This window comes from Varanus komodoensis, unplaced genomic scaffold (assembly GCF_004798865.1).
Source record: "Varanus komodoensis strain SLA01 unplaced genomic scaffold, ASM479886v1 scaffold37, whole genome shotgun sequence".
NCBI lineage: Eukaryota > Metazoa > Chordata > Lepidosauria > Squamata > Varanidae > Varanus > Varanus komodoensis.
Window position 1 is genome coordinate 4,770,107 of NW_025335889.1, and position 25,401 is coordinate 4,795,507.

The 25,401-nt window shown below is 42.2% G+C and overlaps 1 protein-coding gene across 2 annotated transcripts; it reads right to left on the reverse strand.

Annotated features, from left to right (window-relative positions):
- Positions 1-808: 808 nt before the first annotated feature.
- Positions 809-25,130, reverse strand: SDC4 (syndecan 4). Of its 2 annotated transcripts, none has more exons than XM_044440274.1 (5): positions 24,976-25,130; positions 7,170-7,308; positions 6,126-6,175; positions 5,112-5,295; positions 809-3,728 (listed from the first exon to the last, which is right to left on the reverse strand). In XM_044440274.1, exons 1-5 carry the CDS (start codon positions 25,048-25,050, stop codon positions 3,577-3,579), a joined length of 600 nt encoding a protein of 199 aa, XP_044296209.1. In that variant the 5' UTR covers positions 25,051-25,130; the 3' UTR covers positions 809-3,576. The 2 variants fall into 2 exon arrangements, with proteins under 2 accessions (XP_044296209.1, XP_044296210.1); XM_044440275.1 differs by lacking the exon at positions 24,976-25,130 and adding an exon at positions 23,706-23,810.
- Between the last annotated feature and the right edge of the window lie 271 nt (positions 25,131-25,401).

Sequence of the window (25,401 nt, forward strand, 5' to 3'; positions counted from 1 at the left end):
ATTAATTGCAACATTCCTTCCTTATATGCCCTCACACCCCTTAAGATCTGCAGAAGCCCTGGACCAGGAACCCTAAGAGAGGTAAAAAGATCATCAACTTGGGAGTAGGGCCTTCTCTGCTGTGGCACCCAGACTCTGGAATGTACTTCCCAGAGAGGTACGCCTGGTGCCAAAGTTATACTCTTTTCGGCGCCAGGCCAAAACCTTTTTATTTAAACAGTATTTTAAAATTTAACAACTTTTAACGCTCTGTTTTGTGATTGTTTTGTTCTATTATTAGAAATTGTTGTTTTAATTGTTCTTTTAAATATTATAAGCTGTCCTGGGATTTTTGTATAATAGGAAGGCATACAAAAGCTTTAAATAAATAAATATTAAATGGGGTGGGCAACTTCTGGGAGTCTCACCTCACCCCATCCAATTTGCCACCTCAGCATGTATCACAGCAATTTCTCAAGGAAGGAAGGGGGTGCAGAGGTGCACATATATTATTTCTAAACAGATTCACAGCTATTAAAGACAACAGAAGACAAGCTTTTACTTGGAAAGGCAGTTAATTTCATTATATTGTACAGCTGATAGTGAGTCAAATTTTTTAGGGATCATCTTTACACCTTGCACGAAGGAGCACTTCCCATGAACACAGAGACCACCACTTTATTTTCAAAACAGACATTAAACACAGAAGGGGCTGCTTTAGAGCACAAGGTTAGAGACTTTAGGATCTACTCCATATTAAGAGGGGGAAAGTGTTAACTAATCTCTCCACTATTAATTGCCAGAGTGCAATTATACAAGAGAAAGCAAGTTTTAGAAAGTACCAGTTTATTTTATCAAATCAGTGACAGTGAAAAAAGCAAATGTACAAGAAATGGAATCCAAGCAATCAGAGGAAGACATGGGATTCATGCTTTCCAAGCAATTCCAGAAGAGCATTAAGTGGACACTCCTTCTCATCCACCCCAAAATTAAACAGTTCCAGAAGTTAGGTTTATGCTTATTGCAAATGGGAATCCTTCACACAGACTTAACTGCACCCATCTGTTCAGCCTAGCAACCTCGTAAGGACATGATAAAATTATAGCCTGAATGCAAAAATATAAACTACCAAATGTAACAAATAGAAGTGTGATCCTTAAGTTGTTTGGATCAGATATTGGTAGAGCCAGGAACTTTTACTAATAGGGCATTAAAGAGGGCCAAAGACAATGTCACATTTTAACTCAAAGGATGGAAATAGTGAAAGAGTTCAATATTCCAGTGGGACCCATGTAATTAGGGATCAAGTTGTGCAGTGTGATGTCCCATCCCCTAGCTGCTAAATCAAACAATGCTTCTACCCTCTGCTGAATGGGCAGTTCTCAAAAAGAAAAATTGAAGCAGCCAAGACGTCAGTGCTGATGCAATCGGGCCACATCGCAATCAGAAGGCTCTGAAGTGACTTAAGTACTTCCTAGTAAACTCAGTGATACAAAACTGCACAGCCCCATTCCACAGATGGCTGCACCAAGGCAGCATCTTACATGATGCAACCTAAGGACCCTGAGCCTCTTCCCCACCCTTACCCCAGTACACTAGAGCCAGCACCCGGCAGCCTCACACTGCTCTGGACAGCACTGACTTACCACTCTAAAGGGTTTACACCATTCTAGAATAAGCATGGATGATCAAGGCTCTCCCCAGAGACATGCCAACCTTTTCAGTCATCATAGCAAGCCAAATTGGTAAAAACCTGGTGCAGAACCTTAAGCCTGCAGGCCAGATTGGGTTCCTCTGGGGTTCCCCACAGGCCACATCATGTAGCCTCACTCCTTTATCCCCAGTCACAAATTGTTGGTTTCCCGGCTTTTCAAGCCACTTCCCCTCCATTCTGAAAGTCTGAGGTGAATCTTCCAAGACTTGGCTACTGACAATAAAAGCTTTACGCTTTTGTTTTTGGTATTTTGGCTGCCCTTTTCGTCCCCCACCCTGCCCCGACACTGGAATGCAGCACCTGAGAACTTCTTGGGAATGGAATTCAGACCTTGAGCTGAAAGAATCTCTATGGGCAATAGCAATTTGCCACTCAGGATTATCAAGGCCAGCAGGCTCAACTAAGTCTGCAAAGTCAGAACAAAATCTACAGCCTCCTGGAGTTTGCCTAAGAAGGGAGACTTGCAGAGAGAAGTCGCTATGTGTACCGGGGGCTTTCAACGTGTGTTCTGTGTTACCCTTTGAGCCAACAGATGCATCTATTGCTGGAAAGCAATCAACTAAGCATGTGCCAAGCTGCGATTCAGAACAGGAAGACATTAAAAGAAACTCCACAATTCAGAGAAAGTAATTCACCACCCATGTAGGAAAGCTGCACAAATCCCAATGTGGTTTTCTTTTATAAAAACTGTGCACTTTAATGAAAAAATATAGCTCTATAGTACTGGTAATATATTACAAAGCTAAAAAAACCTGTTCCCCCCCTCCCGTTATATTTTAGTTATGTTCAAAATCTGATTTTGCATATAAACATTAATTCTAGCAGAAGTTATTGCCTTCAGGATATAATACACAGAATAAAGCTTAAATAGTTTTCACAATCATCAGAAGTTTCATTATATTAGTGTTTTACATATAAAAAGAAGTTACCAAAAACAGAGCAGCCATCTTAGACACTATAAATAGTTCTATTTAAAAAAAATCAAACACATATTTGCTTTTATTCTGGAAAAATATATAAATATTCTCTTTTCACTTGCCTCGAGTAACCTACGATAGAAGCTTAGAAAGCTGTAACATACTGTAGCTGCTGCTTCAGTTCAGGCAATAAGTGATATGAAATGCTAGCCATCTAAAGAGATGTCCAGCAAAAAGAAAAATTAAGTCACAAAGAACTACATTTTTAATTTAGCAGTATTTTCTACCATCTTACATAGACAGGCAGTATTTCTACCATCTTATATTTTTAATGAAACCCTTTTCTAAAATAAAAGTATTTTTTTTCAAACTCCATTAGAAAGTGGACAACATCACCCCATGTTTTGCTTTTGGAGATTGCTAAGCCCCTTCCATACCAAAAGGAGGAATCATTTCTTCACATGAAGCCATTCTTCAAAAAAAGACCCAAACATTACATGGAAACGTTGACCTCTGCAGGGAGCAGGTTTGCTCTCAACCAAGATTAAGTTTACACTGTAGTGTAGGAGATTTCATAAATAAGTCCCTTATAGAAAAAAAAATGCCTTAAATGGCTGGACTGCTGCAGAACTGTCTTCTTACAGACAGGATTTGCACCTTCTACAAAACAAGGCAAGTTAGAGTACTTTTACCCAACCAAATATAATTTGGCAAATTTGCTTTGCATTTTAGAACACACGTCTACCCCATACAGGGATTTCCTCTGCACAACTCTGCTTTTTCTTTAACTTTGCATCCTTACTAAGTTAGTGGGAATGGTCACAAGGAAAGATTTTGTAAGAAATCACTGACATTAGATCCGAGAGAGCATTTGCTCAGAGCTTCTTGTCCGTGGTCCAAATGCTTTTTATTTTTTATTTTTACAACGTTCATTTCTTTCAAGTGGGTAAGTGGCACTGGCAAGCCCTAGGCGTAGAATTCATTTGTAGGTGCTTTCTTATAGATTGGCTTCTTGCCAAGGTCGTAACTGCCCTCATCCTTTTTCTTCATGCGATAGACCAGGAAAAAGATCAGGAAGACAGCAAACAGCAACCCAACAGCTCCACCTGCAATAAGAGCTGTGAGGAGTAGAAGGGAAAGTAACAGCGTAAGTATTCTTGGGATGGAAAATATGGCCACAATAGGCAAACATATGAGAGAACTCTCTAGCCGTACCCCTTCTGTGTGCATTTTTTGTCACTCATGGTGGGGGACACTCTGAAGGGGACATTTTTCAGTGGAGCTTTTCCTCATAAGCCAGGATGCTGGAAAAACTGCATTCTGGCTTCCATAAATACAGAAGACTCTTCTCTATAGACTGTCCCCCTCCAGCAGTCCCCCTCCTTTTGTGTTTAATTTCTATGCAGTCTGCATACCTGAACTTGGCTATGTTCTCCTACAACTGAAAAGAAACCATACTAGGAGGCAGAAATGAGGGTGAAACCACTAATTCTACTTTCTGGATGCCCCATGCATTGATCAGGATGCCTGGGAGTCTGTATGCAAAGTAAAGGATGGATATGTTACGCACGAACAATCTATCGTATGCGGGAACAAATCCCACATTGAGAAGCTACAAGCACAGGTCACTATGAGATCTTCCATCCAACACATGGAAGACAGGCGAACAGAAAGGCAGACCCAGCGTCTGCAGTTCCGATAGTCACACGTATCTTTCACCACTGATCAGACATTGCACGGGGTTGCTTTCTCTACAACTTTTTGTACCCGCTGTTATACAGTTGGGTGTGGAGGCAGCAGTGACACATGGAGAAACTTGATCAGGGGTTTCAGTTCAGGTAACTGAATATACTGCTTACTTTTAGGCAGAAACAGTGCTTTTTTTGTAAAAAAAAAAAAAAAAAAAAAAGGTGCCGGAACTCACGTCGCCGCCAGCAGTAAGCACTCAGCACGCAACCACACACACCAATCCCAAGCCGAGCAGCGTCCCAAGCCGGGTGGCGCAGACACAAAAGCAGCCCGCAGGCACTATGTGAATGATGTTTGCTGCTGACCTGCTACGCCGACAGGCGATTCAAAATCACTTCATAAAATCCATTGGGAAAAAAAGGTGCCGAAACGCCATTCCGGTGCGTTCTATGACAAAAAAAGCCCTGGGCCGAAATAAGATTATGCGACATCAAATTCCCCAGACTGTTAACTACAGTTGGGTGAATTCACATGACAAGCATTTAATACCTCTTAAATATGCTTGTTTATTCATATACACACCCAATGTTTACAGGTTTAGCCATGCAGTTTTAACATCTCTTTAACTCTAATTAAACAGATAGCATCTCCACACCACTCCTGCATCTTTTGTTTTCCTCTTATTTTTGCAATAGTTCTATATGTGTCACATTTGTTCTCTGTGCTCCTGATAAGAGGCTTCTCTTCAGATAGCGTGACCTCTTTCCATTTAAGGGAGTAGAACCTCTATCCTTCCTCAAAAGGGTGGTTACCTGCAAGAACCTCTGTCTTCTCAAAGATGCTGCCATTGGCTGTGCTAGCCATTGGGATCTTGTTGGACAGGTCTTCTTCAGGAGGTCCAGCTCTGTTGGGGATAATCTCATTTTCTACTATAGCTGGCTCAATTTTATCCTTGATCCCTTTATTAGAATCAGGGATATAGTTGTCCACAGAGTCCTGAATAAAAAGAAAAAGCGAGTCATGTCTTTAGTACACAGGGGAGGGCATTATTTCTTCAAGGCAAAAAGGCAGAACTATGGAGTCCATTTGACGAGTCAGTATCTCTTCACCTCACTCCAAGTATTCCTGTCTAGAGGTTGTGAGTCAAAACTTACTGGACCAGAGGCAGAACAGTTTGGCACTAGAATAAATAGTAGGCAGCACATGAGGTTTGTATGGGAGAGCCATTAACACTGCATTGCATTACATGGCCTGATAGAACTGTCAAGTGCTCCTAACATGCTGTTTGCTCATAAAACACATCTCATTTCACTATTTACCTTGTAGAAAACACCTTTTTAAAAATCCAGGTGCATGCCCATGAGAAGCATGTGCCAATGTATACCTAAATCTATTGCCACCTTTCATTTGCAATTTTAAAAACTACTGGAGAGGACTGATAATATATTTTGGTAAGGATAATTTACATGTGACTTTTTTTCAGAAATACGAATGTAGACAGTAAATCCTCAATAGCACATTGTCAACTGAATGGGTACATCACTTAAGGAAGAAAATAATTTTATTTAGCTATTTATTCCAGGAAATGCCCCTTTTAATCTTTTTAAAATCCCAAAGCAGCTCACAAAATGCCATCAAAAACATCTATCAGTAAAGCATCTAATTAAAACAGTGGCCTTCAGATGTTTTGACATACCTCTCCCATAACCTTTTTCCACTGGCTATGCTGACTAGGGCTCATATTAGTTGAAGGGCAAGGCAACCGGGAGTTGCCCATCTCTGCATTCAAATAACCAGAGGTATGGAAGGAACCTGTAAATACCTACCATAGGATTATCAGGGGCTGAAGTCAATGCACTATCATTGTCTGTATAACCTGCATGGCACAGAAAGAAAATCACTATTGAGAATTGCAAAGTTTAGCAGATTATAGTCATTAACTTGTTCTGGGCACTCTTGAGTAGGTTTGGCTCATCTGCATTACACAGCATACAGGCTTCTCTTGCATACACACCTCTCATTCACACCTCTACTTAGTATCTCTACTTAGTGGTGACCTAGAGAATTTTGCAGCCAGTTACAAGGACTTGCATTTCAAGTCCACACAGCATGCAGTTTGACTTGCTTTTAAGATGAGCTGCCTTTCTGGCAAACACCCATTCCTTGAGGATAATTAGCTCATGCAAACCACCAGATCTGTCTCAACTTGCTGTGTGCTAATTTCAAAGCTTGTTTTTCTTGAGAATTCAAAGTGCATGAGCACAACAAGTTGTTGGAGGAAGCTTGTGCTGAAAGCATGGGAAGACAGACACAAGAGTGTGGACTATCTTACAGGTGGTAACCAGAGAAGCAGAAAACAGCAGGACTTCCGTAACATACTGACATTAGGGTGGGATGTCAGGAAAAAAGTATCCCTCAAATATAATCTGAATAGGGGGAGGAGCCTAACCACAAGTTAGTAAGATTCCTTAAGTCAGAGTCCAATAGCTGCAAATTAATAAGGAACTGCTTTCTACAACTGGTTGTTTCAGACAACACAGGACACCCCCTTCCCTGTTGTTGGGCTTTTGCGAAAGAAAGAAAAGAACTTAGGCAGGTGAACCAGAATGGGAAGCAACCATCCAATTCCATCTGCTGCACTCACCCCAGGTCTAGGGGCAATTTTGCTCAAATATACCCCCAGACTGAAACCCAAGGAATTCATGCTATCACCTCAGGCCTAAGCTAGCCGGATGGTACTTAACAATTTGAGGTGTAGACTCAGGTTTATCAACTGTGGTCTGTGACAAACTAAGGCATCATTCTCATAGATTTATACATGCAAAAGACCATTTGCCGCAGATCTAAAGGATGCTCAGAGCAAGATATACCTTCTTCATCTCCTGAACCTGAGAAACTATCTTCATCCTCAATGATGAAGTCAGGCCTTGAGTCCTCATCATCTGGCAAATCTCCTGAGGAAAATTCTTCAGTGTACAGTTGTGGGCCCATGGTCTCCGTCTCTCTCACCTAAGAAAGGAGAAGCATAATTAGAGAAGAACAGTCTTGAGCCTACAGGCCAGCAAGTTGTTTGGAGACAGGAGAAGTGCTGAGATAATAGCTTCCATAGCTTGTTCTTCTATCAGTTGTGTATAAACCTCCCAAAGAATAGGGAACAGAAGGTTTTCCACTGGAAAACAGCAACACGGGAAGAGGGTCTGTAGCACTGCCCCAACCAACAGTGCATGCTGTATTATGGTGTCATGCAAACATGCTCAATGATTAAGTTTCAGAGAAAACTGTTTCCAGGGCATCACCCCAAAGTACCATGTGCCACTGTGAAAGCTCAGAGACAACATTTCTATGGCACTCATGTCCTGCTTGAGGGCTTCTCAAGGGCAACTAGTTAGCTGCATGTGGGGATAGAATGCTAGATCAGATGCGTCTCTGGTCTCATCTAGGTGGTGCAGTGTCTTCTAAGTGATACTGTTTCTGCCAGTATCAACTTTCACATTTATTTCATTTCTATAATGCCCAACCTGGGTAGCTTACAACAGTCCGTTAAAGAGGCAGGCCCCACTCCAAGTGAGAAGCTGGCAGGAGCCACTCTGCATTAAAGGTCTTGCATACAGCTTCATGCTCTTGGTGGGCAGGGTGCAAGTCTGGCCCATCTTCCCCCACAGTCCTGATGCCTCAAGTCAGCCATACTAAAAGCAGCACTGTTTGCTTCCCAGATACCTCCACATTCAAACACCACCATTATACAAGTGTTAGACCGATAGATTTGTTTGCTTCCCCATCTGAAAATTCTGCTGACAGAGGATCAAAGGATTTTTTTTTTGTAATAAATACTCACTCACTTGAATTAAGTGCTCAATCAAGAACATACAATTTAAAAAGCCAACTCAGCAGCTGCCCTTTGAAAATTAAATCGAGACCTCAATGCTGGAGCCTAATGCTGCCACAGATATGGCATTAGCACAGCACCAGCAGCAACAGATAAGCTGCTCTACAGCACATAAAAGCCAAAGTGACTTTGCTGAGGTTCAGATGTCAAGCAGCATGATTTTATCAGAGCCCATTTACCCTCCACCTTCAAAGAGCCAGGGGCAGCATGCACTGCTGCTCCGAGATAAGACTGCTTCCCCCTGGAGTCCCACACACCTTGGGTAACAGGAGGACCAGCCCTAAATCTGAAGGCAACTCACTCAGAATCATTAGGTCTTTTGCTGATTTGGGACTTGTCTTAGCAGCTGGAAGCACAATCATCATTTGTGTGGACAGAGAAGCTGGCATTTTTTGTTTGTAAAGTACCTTTTAATTCACTAACTTAATAGGAGGATCTGGTTATTAAAGATGAGAACTTGCTGAGGACAAATTTAAAAAAGCTACAAATCTAACCCGGTGCAGGAAAAGTTGTGGTCCTGTCACAGAGTTCAAAAGGCTGCAGCACCAGCTGGATAAACCAGAGGCTTGTATCCAGTGTTAGCTGTACTTTGAATAGATTCACTGAAATAAATGGGACCCAGGTCAGACTAACATGGGATACAGGTCATTAGCATTCATAAGGAGGGAAGCAAATTACAGAGTCGGATAACCCTTCTACGACACCTTTGTACTAAAGTACAGTCTCATGAGTTTGATTTTATAGAATACAGTTAAGTTGCTCAGCACCAGTTACAAAAGTGATCAAGAGCTGCAGAAACACCAAACGATCAGGCAGGACAGTACCCTGCAGTTGCTTATTGCCAGGCTACGTATCTGCCAGTACAGCAGGAATCAGAGACTCTGTATAGAAGGAACTCATATAAACAGGATACAAACAGGACATGTTCTGCTTGCAGAATGTGGTCCTTGTTGCCACAGAATTTGGGGTGTATGCCTAGGTGTCAATCATGACCTCATATACTGTGACCAGCTTTTGTCCTCCTTATGGGGTAGGTAGAAGCAAGCAGGTGTTAACTGCTGGGACACACCTATATGCCTACTCAGAGTGCACTAAGTGCAATGAGTCACGAACAGAACTTTCCTTTGTGCTTGTCTTTCGCTGACAAGAGGCTTGAAACACCAAGGAAACCCAACCAGAAAATGACTGAAAGGAAAAGAGGGTGTGTGTTTGAGGGAGGGGAAGGAAGCAAGGGAGAGAGAACAAATCAGAGGATGGGCAAGACTAGAAGCAGACATGCACAGTGCTACTTGGGTTCTTGCAATAGCAAATCAAACCACCTATTTATAAGAACATAGATGTGTTTTAGGGACTGAATGGGGCACTTCATCCCAGCCCCAACAAGGATCTGACTCAAAATGATGCCAGTAAGTTAGCTGCTAACTCCTTAGACACAACTGTAATCCAGCAGCCCATTTCTGCCTTGAACTAGTCATTCAGTCACTCATGAGTAACTAATGCAAGAGTTTACTCATGAGTAACTAATGCAAGCCCTTTTAGAGGAGGGACTACTGGATTCAGCAGTGAAATCTTCATCTACAGAAGAATTAGAAAGGACATGAGAACAGCCAATCAGCCCTGACAGGGTGGATAGCTCTATCCACTAGCTACATACCATTCTTTCTGAAACTCCTTCCCACCTGGGGCCTAGGCCACAATTCCCAGGGACAGCAAGCTATGCCATGCCTTAAGTCTAACCTTCTAGACCAGACTCCTTACTTTGCTTGTTTGAAACACACCTGTTCTTTAATTTACCACAGAGTAGCTTCTAGAATGTGCTTCCTGCATACTCCTGGGTAAATTATTCCATTTGAGTTTCTACCAAGTACATTCAAATGCAACAAGACATCTGGCTCACTCAGAATCACAGCACTTCTTGATGAGCATAAGAAACAATGGGTACTTTCCTTCATATCTGAAAATGAATGCTGAACAGAGTTTGTCCAGTTTCTTGACATGTACACCATATAAACAGGATTATTAAAGTCATCTATGTCCCAGGAGGACTTAAATCTGCATGCCTCACTACCTTCCAATTAGACCAAAAGAGATTACAATTCTACTGCCTATTGGACTTCCTCCATCCTTGCTGACATTCCACTGGAGAACTATACCCAGGAGGTCTCACATATCAATGTACAAACCCTGTTCACATGCATGCCTCAAATGACAAAGGAATTGATACCTGCAAACCAGTCCATCCCTACCCCAGACTTAGGACATTTTGTTAACTCTTGCCACATTTTGCTAAATCTTGTTTTAAGAACCCTTAAGTTCCTGAAAATGTTTACTTGAATAGGACCCTTCAAAATTTGTCATCAACTATGCTTTATGCAAAATTAAAGACAGCAACTCTACCTGGATAGCCATTAGTTGGTTTGGAAATAAGGAGTTTACCACTAGGTTTCTGCCTCATTTTAAAAAATGGGGAACGGGGGACAGATCAAGTTTATTCTGCCTGTCAAAACCTGGGGGAGGGGGTGTCTTATGCAGCTTGTATTCTGGATTCCTCTAGTGAGCTGAGTTCTAAATTCATCCTAAGTTTTCCATATGTTCTATATCTCTGTGAAGGTGTGGGAAGCATGCACCTTCAGCCTTCTTAAAGTCCTACTTGGCTTCATAGCATGGACACAGGCATGGCATGCAGATCCCAACTTTAGTTTCTGCTGTTCTGCCATTATTTCTTCTGTATCTCCAACACAGCAGCAGTACCAGGAGAGATCTGATAGACAAGTTTTTTGACTAAAGGAACTATGCAAGTTAGTTAGTTAGTTAATTTATTTATAAAATTTCTATGCCACCCCATTTGCCGACGCCTCGGGGCAGCTCACAAATATATCAATTAAAATATTATACAATAAAAATATAAAACAAGTTAACAATATAAAATAAGTCGCCCTGGCCGAAGAAGTTCCATGAAGCTCTGCAAGCAAACAGCAGCCTTGCTATTAATATGCTCTCTCACTGAATCCTTTAACTACAGCAGCCTGTTACTTCTACGTTTAATCCAGTTGCAGTGTATCTTCAGAGCATTAAGCAGCTTTTACTCATATGGAGTGCCAAGTGAGATTAACTATCATCAAAGGGAGGAGTTGAGGCGTGGTGAAACAGCTTCTCTAGCCTAGATGCACATGCACACCCTGATGCTGCTAGCCACAAGTGCTATTGCAGTGGAACACTCAATACTATGACTATTAAAGGCACCAACACATGCCCCAAGATTCTGCAAGGCAGTTGCTAACAAAGCCATTGGTAGTAAAAGCTACTTCACACAGCTATGCCTCCCAGAGCCAGCAAAACTAACAAATGGTTCCTTCATCGCAGCTAGAGTATGTTCCGAGTCCCATTTTACAGTTTCAAACGGACCACCACTTGTTGCTTTTCAGAATGAGCCCTCCGCATCACTGTGACTAGTCCAGAAAAAACATCTCCACAGCACAGCAGAGATAATCAGCCAACTTGTTAAATGAAACTTACTTTGCCCTGGCAAAGGACAGCACATGACCAATTTTCATAAGTGCCTACTCCTTGTAATCTGGGTCCCAGGATCAGAATTCCCTCAAGGCTTCTCTGAAAACTAGCAGAGAGCAATCTGCAAGGTTTCCATTCTTGCACTGCTGTGTACTTTTCTTTTAGGACAGACAATTACACTTCACAGCCTGCCAAAACTTGTACTTCCCAGTAAGGGGAATAAAACAGCCAACGCTATCAAGTCGGTATCATCAAAAACAAGGATCTGAGCCAAGAAGCTTAAGGAATAGTGGCAGTTTGCCTTTAATCATTTCCACCAGTAGAAGCAGATCAATATGATCTTTTCTCCAATGCATCCCTCAAGAGTTAAACGGTGTTTACAGGCTGTAAATTCCTGGTACTGAGTCTTCCCAGAAGCTATTCAATGATACACATTCTTCAACTTTCCCACTTCAAGTGACACAGTCTTTAGGAGGGGTGTACATTCAAAAGGTGGGAGAATAAAAACGGAACAAAACTGCCATCCGATTTTGTGAAAGGCACCAATTTCTCTGAAGCCAGTGGCCAGATCACAGTTAAAGAAGATTAAATGGGTGTAGAAAACAAGAAGCTGGTCACTATGTATATAGATATGACAAGTGGGCTTTGAGGTTATTTCACAGTTAGTAAAGTATTGACTTCAATGGCCCTATAATTCTTGCCTATCTTGATTTTTTAAGCATGCTTCTTCTTGACTCAGAAAGGAAAAGAGTGTCACAAAAGGGGGAGGTGTGGTACTTAATGAATCTGAGACAACACCCCTGCCTTCTCTCTGGCTATATCACACAATCTGCTCCAGAGTCTCACTGGCACACCTCTCCTTTGACGGTATTCCTCAAATGTTTGCTTACGTGCATAATCTCTTCATGAGCTGTAATAGCAAACATGGTTCCTCACTTGCGAGCTCTGCACCAAATACTGCAATGTAGTCTGGTTTGCTCAGTTTCAATTGGGCGCAGGAATGCTACTAAAACACTAGAACTTCCTCAGCAAGGTACTTGATTTACTACAGGAATCCCCAAAAATTGATGATCTGATCTGACTAGTATTTCCCAATTCCTTTGCCCTGAGAATGATTTACTTCCCCTGCCTTTATCAGGATTTTCTCCCTCTTAACTTTCAATCTGATTATGCATGTGTCCACCATTTCACAGGTAGAGAGCTTGCATCAGCTCTTTCCACAGGCCACATTTAACATACGGGCTTGAATCCAGAGATCTTGTCAACAAATGCTTCTGCTAGCAGAATGGTGGAGGGAAAGACTTTTAACTAATTTGCCTTCCCTTTGCAGCCCCCTGGAAATCCCCTAGAGGGTTCACACACCTTTTAGGACAACACAGGAGGAGACAGAAGGTACACTGGCGAAACTTCAGCTTGCCCGCCATGTTCCAGGAGAAGCCTCCACTGGATCCAAGGCCTTTCTACAAATGTAAAGCACTCCCCCACTCAAAACCACAAATTCAGGATTTTCTCACATACATCCTTTGTTTACTAAGATTTTAAAACACTAATGACATATAGTATGAATTTCAAAGTTTCCCTTGTTTTTCAGATTTCAAACATTATAGTAATGCAAGTAATGTCACACAGCATCTCGTCTGTGTGTAGGCTTAATATGATCTTAAACTAACAGCCTGGATATCCATACAAGGAAGCATTGCAAGTGCAGATCTAAGCCCAGAGGACATGCATCACAGTGGATGAAGGGCAATCTGATAACACATTAATGATTCAAATAAGGGGCATGCAAACACTGAAGTATTATTTTCAGATGTTCTGTAACCATCATAGCCAAATACTTGAACATAATGACTGGGTTTGCAGAACACAATAATCCAAACTCAACAGCTCTGCATGGGTCAAGTATGGGTTTTTATTAAAATGTGGGTTCTCTGAATACAGCTGCAATAACAACCCATGGTTTGTTAACTATAAACAACTGACAGTTCACTTCCCAAAAACAAAACATGGCTTTCTCTCCATGGGCTGTTCATAGTTAACAAATCATGGTTTGTTACAGTGGTTGATTCAAACAACACAGCAATAACTGAATGACAACCCTTGAATATGGGTTGTGTTGTGCAAACCTAATCAATGTTTCCATGACCAAGCAGTACAGCACTTAGAAGTTATAATCAACAATGAGGAACTAATATTCACCATATAACATGCTAGCAGTGGCAAGAGAATGCAGTATTGCTGGCATTCCCTTCCCTGGAACTTACAGCTTTCCATTTCAAATGGGGGGATGCTTTTCTACTGGTATGAAACCTAACAGAAGTATATCCTCTTACCATTCTGGATTTGTAGACATCTTTGGTCAAAGAAACAGGGGGAAAACTTATCAAGGATTCCAAAAGATCAATAAAATGTAGCACCCCCTGAAAAAATATTTGCCTATTCCTACGTATGTTCTAATGTGCAGTAGTCCAAACTGTGCTTTCAGTTTACACATGAAGCAAAAGCACAGCAGAGCAGGGCTTGTGGGTGAACACAATTCATGTAGAATAGTCTACAGAATGTGTCTGAATCTTCTACAAGAGCCTTCCCCAACCTGGTGGCTTTCGGAGGCATTTGGATCGCAACTCCCAAAATTCCCATCCAGCAGGGCCACTGGCTGCGAATTCTGGGTGTTGCAATCCAAATGTGTTCCTAAATTTGGCTTGCTCTGCATGATTAATGGGTAAGAAATCCTAATATTTCTAATGCATGTTCAAATCTTAGTTTCTCCTCTGTCAGAGATGGCAAGGGAATGGTTTTAGGGAGGTTACAAAGTTATTCTCACCTAGGCCACCTACATTCCTCGCCCTAGGAAAGAGTACCATAATCCATACACGCATTTGACGAAGTTGAGTGAATTACTTTCTCATGGTTTTCTTCTATCAGCTTTAGGACAAGATGAATCTAGTGCGGTTTTAGTGCTAAAGAGGGAGCTATCACTTTAAAGAAGTTGAGCTGCACTCTAATGTAGCTGAAACTTTTTTAGAGAGGACAAGTCAACATTAAGAGAAATGCTGTACTTGGCTCAATACAATTTGTCCAGCCCACTAATATATCTTCCGTAAAAAATCTCAAATAGCAGTTTCAAGGGGAGATTTGGGTTAGAATAGTTATCTATTCGATGACAAGAAAGGTTAATCTTCCCCAGTCCTGATCTGAATAAGGGCCTTTCCCAACAGATGCATTTCAGAATACCATGCTATCCTGTCTTCTTTGGCCTGCTTCCAAAGGATTTCCTTTCCATTAGGAAACATCAGAAGTTGTAGCTGAGTAAATAGCCATGCTGGATTAACCAGTGGTCCATCCAGTCCAGTATTCTGTTCACACACTGGCCATCCAGCTGCCCACAGGAAACATCATGCAGGATGAGTGCAAAAGCACGCTCCTTCCCAAGTTACCCTGCAATTGGTGTTCACAGATGTACCACCTCTACTACTGGAAGCAGCAAATAAGACACGGATAACCTTCTTCTCTATGCATTTGTCCAATCTCCTTTTAATGCCCCGATCCCCCTTTTAAATTGGTGGTCATCACCAAGTCCAGATACAAAAGTATAGTTTGACCAAAGTAGGTACTAGCCAGCTAGAGCAAAACACATGAGGAGGCAGCATGCAAGTTTGATTTGCTCATGCAGGATAGGCTTTATATCTGATCCAACTCAATGTCTCAGCAGCACCAGGAAACTAAAGAGGCTAGCTATTTAGGATTAGATATGAATTTATGGTTCAATTAAAGCTACTCTGTCTTAACAGTAATAGTCTAAAAAGTTATATGAATTTCTTTAGAAGAGATGTAGCTGTCATTTTAGCTCACCTACCTAATTTCCTATAGTTAGTCGTAAGTCAGGAACCCCAAACTGGCTGTGTACAAGTTTAGCCAGCAGCATTCTCTTGCCCTACAGGACTTCAAAACATATTAGACCATGTTAACAAGCTTTAGTTCAGCTTTACAACTGCACTAAGCTCACTAGATTTACCCAACAATGACGTAAGTCAGTGGCACGTGTTGTTTAGACAGGACCCTACTGACAGAGCTGTAACAGCAATCCTTGCAGTCAACGCTGGCATCTGCATGGGTGTCACATAACCACTTGGCAGTACGTGCAGTCCTGACAGCGCCTCTGGCATGGTAAACTCTGTGCTTCCCAGTTGTTTGATTTTACAACTAGGCTTACGAAAATGCTGACCAATGCTTGCAGACCCTTTGGGACTGTGTGCTCTGACTGATCAAGTCTTCCTTCAGAAGGGTGGTTGGCAGAGGGTAAAGCAGTGGGAGGTCATGCCTTAGAAAAGCAGCTGAGAAGGAAAGCAGAAGTTAGCACTTCTTACAATTATGTGACTTGGTGGTTCCGAGGAAGCTTAGGAATTCCTTCTGTCAGCAGACTCTCTGGAGAAGTTAGTCACACACTATGAGGTATCAAATGCTAGGTCTCACTGTGCAAAAGGCCTGAAAGCTGCTAAGAAAGAACACCAGCAGTATTTTGAGGCAGTAGCCTGCAAATCAGAACATGTGCTGTGAGCTGAACGGATCAGCTTTGGTGGTTTCAGCACTTGAAATGCAGCAAGTGCGGAGCAGGTTCAAGCACCATTATTTGGGGCAGCAGAAAGTGCAAGGTGAGGGCTTTGCACCAATCTTAAGTAAATACAACCATCTACACACACACACACACACACACACACACACACACACACAGAGAGAGGGAGGGAGGGAGGGAGGGAGAGAGTTTTGGAGCATTCATGTGATCATCCACTAGACTTAATTAGTTCAAGCTGCAGTGAATTCAAGCTAACAAATATGCGGGTGAAATGTGTTGGCATTTGTTTTTCATATTAGAAACACACCGAGTCTACTTTACCTAGCCAAGCCTGGATCTGAAATGCTTTGTCAGTAGTTTGGGAAATATCACTTGTCAATGGATGGAAGAATTAGATCAAAAGTACAGAAGATTAAGAAAGAGCAACTCTGATAAATCACACTGAAGATCAAACTATTCCGGCATCTCATTTCTCACAGTGGCCAACCAGATGTCTACCGAAACCCAGAAGCACAACATCAGTGCAAGAGCTCTCACTATTGACCAGCAACTGCCTCAACATCTGGACATAGCATGGAGCTATCATGGCAAGTAGTAAATGACTCGTAAATACCTGTTACTCAACATCAAACCCTCCCCAACAAATATCTCCATATCTGGTCTGCTTTGACTGCCACCAGTTTCTTGGATCTGATTTAACTTTCTAATGCCAAGATGTCTAAGTTTAAGTCCTCGTGCATGTGGCATCCCTATACATATTCAAGTTTGGTAAGAGATTTTAAGCATTATTGTTACAGCAGGTCAGACCTATCATTTGGACAGTTGTACAGTGTTGATGGAGAAGCAAGTGACCAACTCAGCCATGGATTTTTAAAGAGTCATTGCAATATAACACTTGAGTTGTCTCCTTCCCCAAGAGAAGGCAGTTCCTCAAAGCCTAACTGCTCAGTTCCTTTGGATTTACGGCTAAGAATACTGAGTTCTCTTCTTCCAATACTGATAAAGAATACCTTGTCACCATGACTTTGATTACCAGCCCCATTACACTGAACTATTTGTATTTCCTATTACAGCTGTACAAATAAGTCATGACATTACAGATATTTAACATCAAGTAAAATAAGAACCACCAAAAAAGTGTTTTGACTCAGTCTGAAGAAGCCCTAATGCAATACTGCTAAGAGGATGTACGCCTCAGATATGAGCCTAATTAGCCTAATTTCAGAGTTTCCTTATTGGATCAGCAGAGACAAAAAATGAGGGAAAAGTAGGACAACCAATCAGCCTCTAATAGAGTGAACAGAAAACAAAGCAGGATAAAGCTGTATCAAGGTTTGAAACTAAGCGGAGATAAGGTTGTACATTTTTGGACTAGGTTAAGATAAAGGTTCTTTGCTATTTTTCTTCCTTTTGCATGGCAGACCAGCTTCCTTGTATACACCCAGGCAATCCTTGACATCTTATGACCAACAGAATGTTGCTATGGAGTATCACAAAAGCAGGCAGAAGGCCATGTGCAGTTCAAGAGGCAAAAACTGTGGCAAGTTTCAAATGCCTTTTGAAACTTTATTTGTTTACACAGGTTTTCTCTACTTGGTAATGGACAATGACACTGCCCTGTTTTGCTGCCCATTGTTTCTACTGTATTTATTCTATACAACATTGTACTGTGCATATTTCCTTGTAAGCAGCTTGAATTTCATTATATAAGACTTATAAACAAGCAAAATACATTTATATGGCAGAACTGCCAACACCAGTGAATGCTGAATCAATGCCACCTGCCTATGAAAGCATATTCATTCACATGGTCAGTGTAGCTACTGAATAAAAGAGCAGCAATTTTTTCCAAGTAATATGCTTGACTCAAATTTCTGAGAACTGCACAAGACCTACTACAATTACTAACTATTCCTGGAAAAAATATGTGCAAGTGTCAGCAATTTACACCTTTTTAAAGAAATTACCCAAATATGCAAGCATTCCTTTTCTAATGGGAAAACCAAACACACACACCCAAGCATTCAACTTCTTTTCCCCAGTTCATTATACTCTTTCCCACTTTTCATTTTACAGATACATACCAAGTGCTACCAACCTAGACTGTATCTGTAACTCTGAACCTGCTACAACTTATTTCAAGTTTCTGCCAAGTGCACATTCATACACATTTATGTATTTATTATTATATTTATATTCCACCTTTCTCCCATTGTTGAACTCAAGATGCCTAGATGTGGTTCCCAGGTGGTCCTCCCCTCTAAGTTTAGGCCAGCCTCAGAACTGCTTAGCTTCAACATGGCGAATGCCTTATGTGCCATACATACTCTGGGTCCCAATATCTCTATGTATACAAATCATGTGAAATGTACACACCAAGGCCGCAATCCTATGTGTACTTACCTGGAAGTGATTATCATTAAAGCCTCAATGGGACTTTATATATCTAGCATTGCACTGTGTCCTGAATCTCTCATTACAAAGTCATAAGGCATATCATGTTTTTTATTTAACTTCTTGAAAATAAGTTTTACATTTTCCAGAACAAACCTCATCCCACTTTTCCACCAGCTACCAATTGTCTTCCCCACCCTTATTTCTCAAAGAAAAAGGAAAATAAGGGAAACAACAGAAGAACAAAAAGGGGGAGGGAAGCTTTTGTTATCTCGATCTCCACATTGGGCAACAGACAAATGAACAGTGGGAAGAAGAAACTATTTTACAACAGGGCATGCTCTATCCCCCTACTTCACTGTCAAGAGCACTATGTAACTGCACTGCTTTCTTGAAGCATTCCAACAAGACTGAGAAAGAGAGTGCCTTGTAGGCATCATTTCACCCAATCCAAGTATGGAGCATTAGATATTCCTGACAGGAGTTACAGACTGCACATCCACATTTAGTGAGGAAACCTAGAGATGTCCCAGATTTGTCCTCAGCTCACCTCTGCTCCTAACACAGCAGAAGTAATGCTCTTTGGGATAGACAGATGCCCTGAGAATCAGAAGAAAAAATGCTACTTCTAGAACAATAGAAGTAGGAGATTTGAAAAAAGCACACACTCTGAATCTTTCCTGACCAAATGCACATGTGAGCAGCACAGCCCCCATATAGCATCCAGGTCTTACACTGAGAATGTTGACCTGAATTACTTGCATGAAGATGGTGAGAATCTGTCTCAAATCTGAAAGGCCCTCTCTGCTAAACTTAATTTAGCTATTTGTGCATGATTAAAAACTTAATGATAACTTAAATCATGGTGCCATTTTAGTGTAGCTACAGAACCCTGAATTAATTTCTTGTGATGAGCCCTGATGCTTTCAAGTCACATCTTACACCTTAAGAACACAGTAACTATGGCTACATCCAAGTGGGAAATGTTTTGCAAGCTGTGTATCCCTGCTCTATTCAGAGGAGCTGAACTCTACCGGCCTACTCACAACCCCATTTTAGTGCAAATCATTTCAAGCCTCTATCCTCAGGGCTTGCCTTACTTCCAAATCTAAGCAGCTGGCCAAGATGTCATCAATAGCAAATGCCAGGAGGTCAGGCTCTCTCTGAAGTTTACCTCCTATAATTCACAATAATGCAATGGATGTAAAGAGACAGGGAAATGCTGCGTTTTCAGAAGGGTTGTGTGCATTCTATATGCACCTTGGTTTTTTGTTAATCACACATAGCATTCTCCTATCCCCTCAGTTCATTGCTGTTGTTGACAAAACAAATGGTACATAACTACACTAGCCTTCCACCTATCTATTACACAACAGAAATTAGGTCAGCTGCAGACACACTGATCTGGTTTACAGTTAATAACAGCCCAGAGTACAGTTTGAGTATGTTGTTAAAGTATAGGTTGTAATTATGTGCAAACTGTGCACTATGGTTTAACTGTAGGTTGTTTAACAAACAACCCAAAGTTCACAAGCCAACAACAAACCATGGGATCTCTTCCTGGGATGCTCATGGTTAGCAAGTCATAGTTTACTTGCAATTAAGGGTTCACATGTTATGACAATGCATGATCCAACAGCATGGATTGGGGGGAGGGGAGGCACACACATGCATTCAGCAGTAAAGCCCATTCCCAATCATTATGCCTGCTCCCCTGTTACCTTTGCAACATAAGCTCACAGCCTAGAGATAGTTTCCACTCACCAGCAGAAATTTCCACTAACTCATCTTCAGTCTCATGTAGCAACTTGCCAGCTGCACTAATAAATCACTGTAGTTTGTCATACTCTCTGCACATCACTCCCAACCCAATCTGACCTAATGGACAGAGACAGCAAGGCATATCAAAACGAACAAGCATTTACCTATCCAGCTTGCAGCCTTCACTGCTTATAACCTATGCTCTGATTCAATTCAGCATTAAAGTTTGTAGAATCACAACCACACACATTCTGTCTGAAAATGAAGTGGGTGTCTGACAACTGGCAGCACAACTTGGAAATGAAGGCGGCAGAAGTGTCTTATTCTTGGTACTGAAGTCTGGTATGTTTGGAATATGCCAAAAATCTTATTGGCGTGGACAATGCAACAATCTAGCTGCTGGTCCTTGCAGTTAGGCTAACTAGTACAAGGGAGAAAGTTTGTCCAGCCCAGTTTTTTTAGGTAGGTGTTGAACGTAACACACCCAGAACAAAGCAATGCTAATATTCCAAAAAAGACTTATCATGGTCATTACACTGAATGCTTTTACATATATTCCTAAGCTTCCACATATATTCCTAAACCAATATATTCCAACCAATACTGGAACCAATATTCCATATATTGTTTACTCGCTCAACCAACACAGCTCTATGGACTTCAGAAAGCTAGCCATAACTACATATTTCATCCAGGCCCATGCATGCATGTTGAGTAAATGAGAAAAGTAGACGCTCAGAAAGAAGGTTCAGTATCCCATCCAACAGCATATCAAAACACAGTGCCATCACACTGTGGGAAAAACTTGCACCAAAAGTGGCAAAAAGTAATATTTATACTTACAGTCTCACATGCATGTTACTCAATAAGCTCTATGGACATAAGTGAAACATAAGTGACAATACTTACGTTTCAAAATAGGTTTTCTTCTCTCATCTCAACAAGTGGGATTTTACCTCAACAATAGGCTCAGGTAACTTATTTATTGCCATGATTATAGTGAAAAACTTTCATAAGCAAGGGATGCTGTCAACATATATTTCACATTATTTGGAACAGAGATGAACTATACTTCACCTGCACAAGTTCAGTGGATGTTCAATTTGTCCATGTAATCTTGACTTAAGGTACAATCTTTTGATATAATTAGACAGCAAAAAGTCTTATAATTCCAAGCATTTCCCAGCAAGCTTATGGGGCTTTTTTCTGTCTAAACATCCACAGGATTGTACTCTTAGTGGTATTATTCTGAGCTTGTTTCCCTTAAGAGTAGAAGACTTGAAACAGCTCCAGTACTGGTGAATGGGCTCATAAGACGTTCATAATGTTTTTCACAATATACTCTCAGCTATCATTATGAATTTTCTGCCATGTGTCAAACATCTCTGCAGCTACAAGGCCTAGAAAATCCAAACCTGAAGAGCTGGGACTATTTGAATTCTAACTAGCACACAAATGCCTTAAGACTTGCATATCCTACTTGAACATATGCTGCCTATATTAGTTCTTAATAGTTGGGGGAATTTAAATAGAAAAGCCTTATCTGGCTTCATGAAGCAGAAAAAACACCTGGACAGTTTAAGGCCTATTCCTACTTTCTGTCTTTACAAAACAGGCTGTTGTATCACATCGGCCAAATGAGAGCACACCTGAGCTTTGTCTGAACCTGTCCAAAATCATATGGCAGAGAATGAAAATCAAGTTACATATTCAGGTTAACAATGCCGATTTGATTGAGAAAGACAGAAAAGAAAACTAGGCAAAGACGAAAGAACAAGCCTGAGGGATTCAAGGCAGCAGGACAGGCCAAACCAGTTTGTTCATTATTAATGCTGCACTACTTTTCAAAACAATAAGCTCAGCCAGGTACTTAATTTTTTTTGGAAATTTTACTACTGTTTTAGCACTACATGATCACTGGGGGAGAAAAGCCAAATTGGCATGTAACACCCAAGAGCGTTTACTCTTGGACAAAGGGGACTGATTTGCTGCCTGTATGCAGTAACAGGGCTAGAACATAGATAATTTATACTCTGCCTTTTTCATGTGATACTGAGTGAATTAAAAATATTAAAGTTATACAGGAAATCTGTAAAACAAGCCCTAAAGTATCCAGCATCAGAAGACTCTCATGTAGTGGAATGTTTCTGTGTACATTTTGACACTTCGCTTCAGGCCACCTAATTAATAAGATTTCTGCAAAGAAGCCAAGAGCAGCTTGTCAACAACACCTTCAACTGATACCAGAACTTCAGGGATGTTTAAAGGGAAGTGATGAATCTTTCAACTAAAAGCTGCAGATAAAGTCTAATTCAAGAGATTAGCCAGTTATCTTAAAATTCCCTCAAACTCATTCACTCAAGACTATGAAACCAGAAAGATGTGATTCTAGAAGGTTTTCTATACTCCTACAGTCCTTTATGACAAGCCAGCAATGAAGAAGGGAAAGAAGCCATGGTGGATTCTTTTCCCTGCCCCATGTATGCCAGCTGCCTACTGTACAATTTGCTAAATTACCCATGGTGTGCTGTTGGTTTCTCAGATGGTCTGGAACTCCCCACTACCACTGTGCACCTCGCCAGGTTCAGATGACACACCAACCCACATACTGTAAGGGTAATTAAGCTAACTGTACACTGTGCAACCAACATGCACAGAAGTAGGAAAAAGAAGCCACCATGGCTTAATTTCTCCAGTGATCATGAAAACCAACAAATAAGTAAGCTAACCACAGCATGAGATCATCCCAAAGCATAACCAACATATTAAGCTCTGTATTGTAATGATTAAATGCAGCACATCAAGAAAAATCGTGCAAAATATGACAAAAAGCACACAAATATTAAAATACATCCCTACTCATTATTACGGCCAGTGTTCAAATACAGTGAAATGAAAGCAATCTGGTCCATGGAAGGATCACAGGACACCATTCCATCTACAAGGGTTCAAATAACAGACAAGAACCATGACTAAAGGGGGAGACATTTGTGCTGGCAAGGAGGAAACACAGGTAGATCTGAAATAAACTAAAGATTAAGCCGTGTTTTTATAAACACCACCTCTCCCAACTCCAGAAAGCCAGAGAAATCTCTTTTTCTAGCTGCTAAAACATCAACATGTCCTTCCTAGGTACAGGCTGCTAGGAGCTATAATTCACGTTGAATAATTCCTCTATTCTGTTGTTTGCTCTGCCCTGACCTTCTCCCACCCCTTTGGAAGTCAAATTCCCTATGCCAGCATAACACAACATCATGGAATAAACTGAGACTAAGCTCTTACCTCCCATCCTGGCTCCCCATAGCTTTAGCCAGGATGTTTTGGTTCAACAATACACACAGCAAGAGTGACTGGTATGCTCAAAGGTCGAGCAGCAAGGGTGTTTACCAGAGAAGTAACTACCTGTACAAACAGCTAAAGGTGGGGAGGGGGATAGGAGCAGCAACAGCAAAGCAAACCTCTTCCGGGGATCTCTGGTCTAACAACAGAGGGAAATTTATCACCAGCCAGCGTGCTAGCACGCAATCAAATCCAGACTTAGAGGAAAACTCCAGCTTCGTAACGTGCCAGAGTCCTGGGGATTGCACTTAATGGGTTCTGTGTGACGTTGGGGGATTGCAACAGAGCCAGGCTTTGGGTCAGCGGTTACTCATTCCACAGCTATGAGCTGCAGGAAGTGCTATATAAGGCAAGTGCGGTACGTTATTTGCCAAACGCGCTGGTATTTGGAGGCTTTGGGAAGGGGTGTAAGCGATGAAACCCACAAAGTCAAGGAGATGACGAAAGCCGGTATGCTGGCATGCGGGAACCGTTTGGGATGGGGAGGGGACGAGGAGTACTTTTTCTCTCCCTCTGCTCCACCCCAACGGCCCTCAGCCTTAGCCTCTGCTGGTGGCAAAAGGTGCAAGGCAGGCGTTTGAGGGAAGAGGTGCCCCATTACAGCGCATGTAGAATCCTGGGAGGGAAATGAGCAGCGCTTGCCTCTCCATGGGGACGTGGGAAGGGGGATGGCAGGCTCCTCTATGGGGGACCAAGGGCATGTGTGCATCCATAACTTCATCGAGAGAGGGGAAGCGAAAGCCCCATCCCAGCTCCCCCTTCTCCCCAACTCCAGGGATTTGGAGTGGGCTGCATGTGAAAAATAAATTAACCCTGCCCCCTCCTCTCCCTTTTTCTTAAGGAAAGGACCAAAGTCAGCCCCTCTTTCTTCCCATGTTGCCCAGGGGAAGGAGGAGGCGACCTCATGCCTCCTTATCTCCGCCGTAATATTACTAAAGACCTAGGAGAACAGAGCCCACATTCCAGCACCCCATTCCCAAAACATTTGGAGTGAGAGAACGCCAAACTGCCCCGCGTTCGCCCCACATTCCACAAAAGAGAAGCGAGAACCCCAGTTCTTCTTGCCCCTCCACCGCCACCCTAGTTCTTTAAAGGGGCAAGAAGGACCAAAGCCCGTCTGTTCCCCTTCCAGCAACTCCGACCTCCAGCAGTCCGCCGCACATACACACGCATGAGCGCGCCCCCCGCCCCCGACGCTTCGAGCCACACTCACCGACTCGGCGGCCGCGGAGGCAACCAAGAGTAGCAGGAGAGCGGCGCACAGGCCGGCGGGGCGACTGGGCTGCATGGCTTTCTTGGAGCTCCGCGAAGATCACAAGGCACAGACGGAGTCAGTCACGGCGTAACTAGCCTCCCCTCCCGCCGGCGCTCGGCTGTCTTATAGGCGGCCCGGCCCTTGGCGGAGGAGGAGGCGCGGCCTCTGCGGAGGAGGCGGTGGCGGCGGGAACTTCCCCCTGGCCTCGCAACCCTCTCGCTGCCGATGGGATGCTTCGGACAGGCACGCTCCGCTGTCCCAACTATTGCCTCGTGCTGTTGCTCATACAAGGAAGCACGCGGAATTCATTTCCACGAGAAGAAGCGATGGCCACTAACTTGGACTGTTTTAAAAGGGGATTGGTCAAATGCAGGGAGCAAAGGC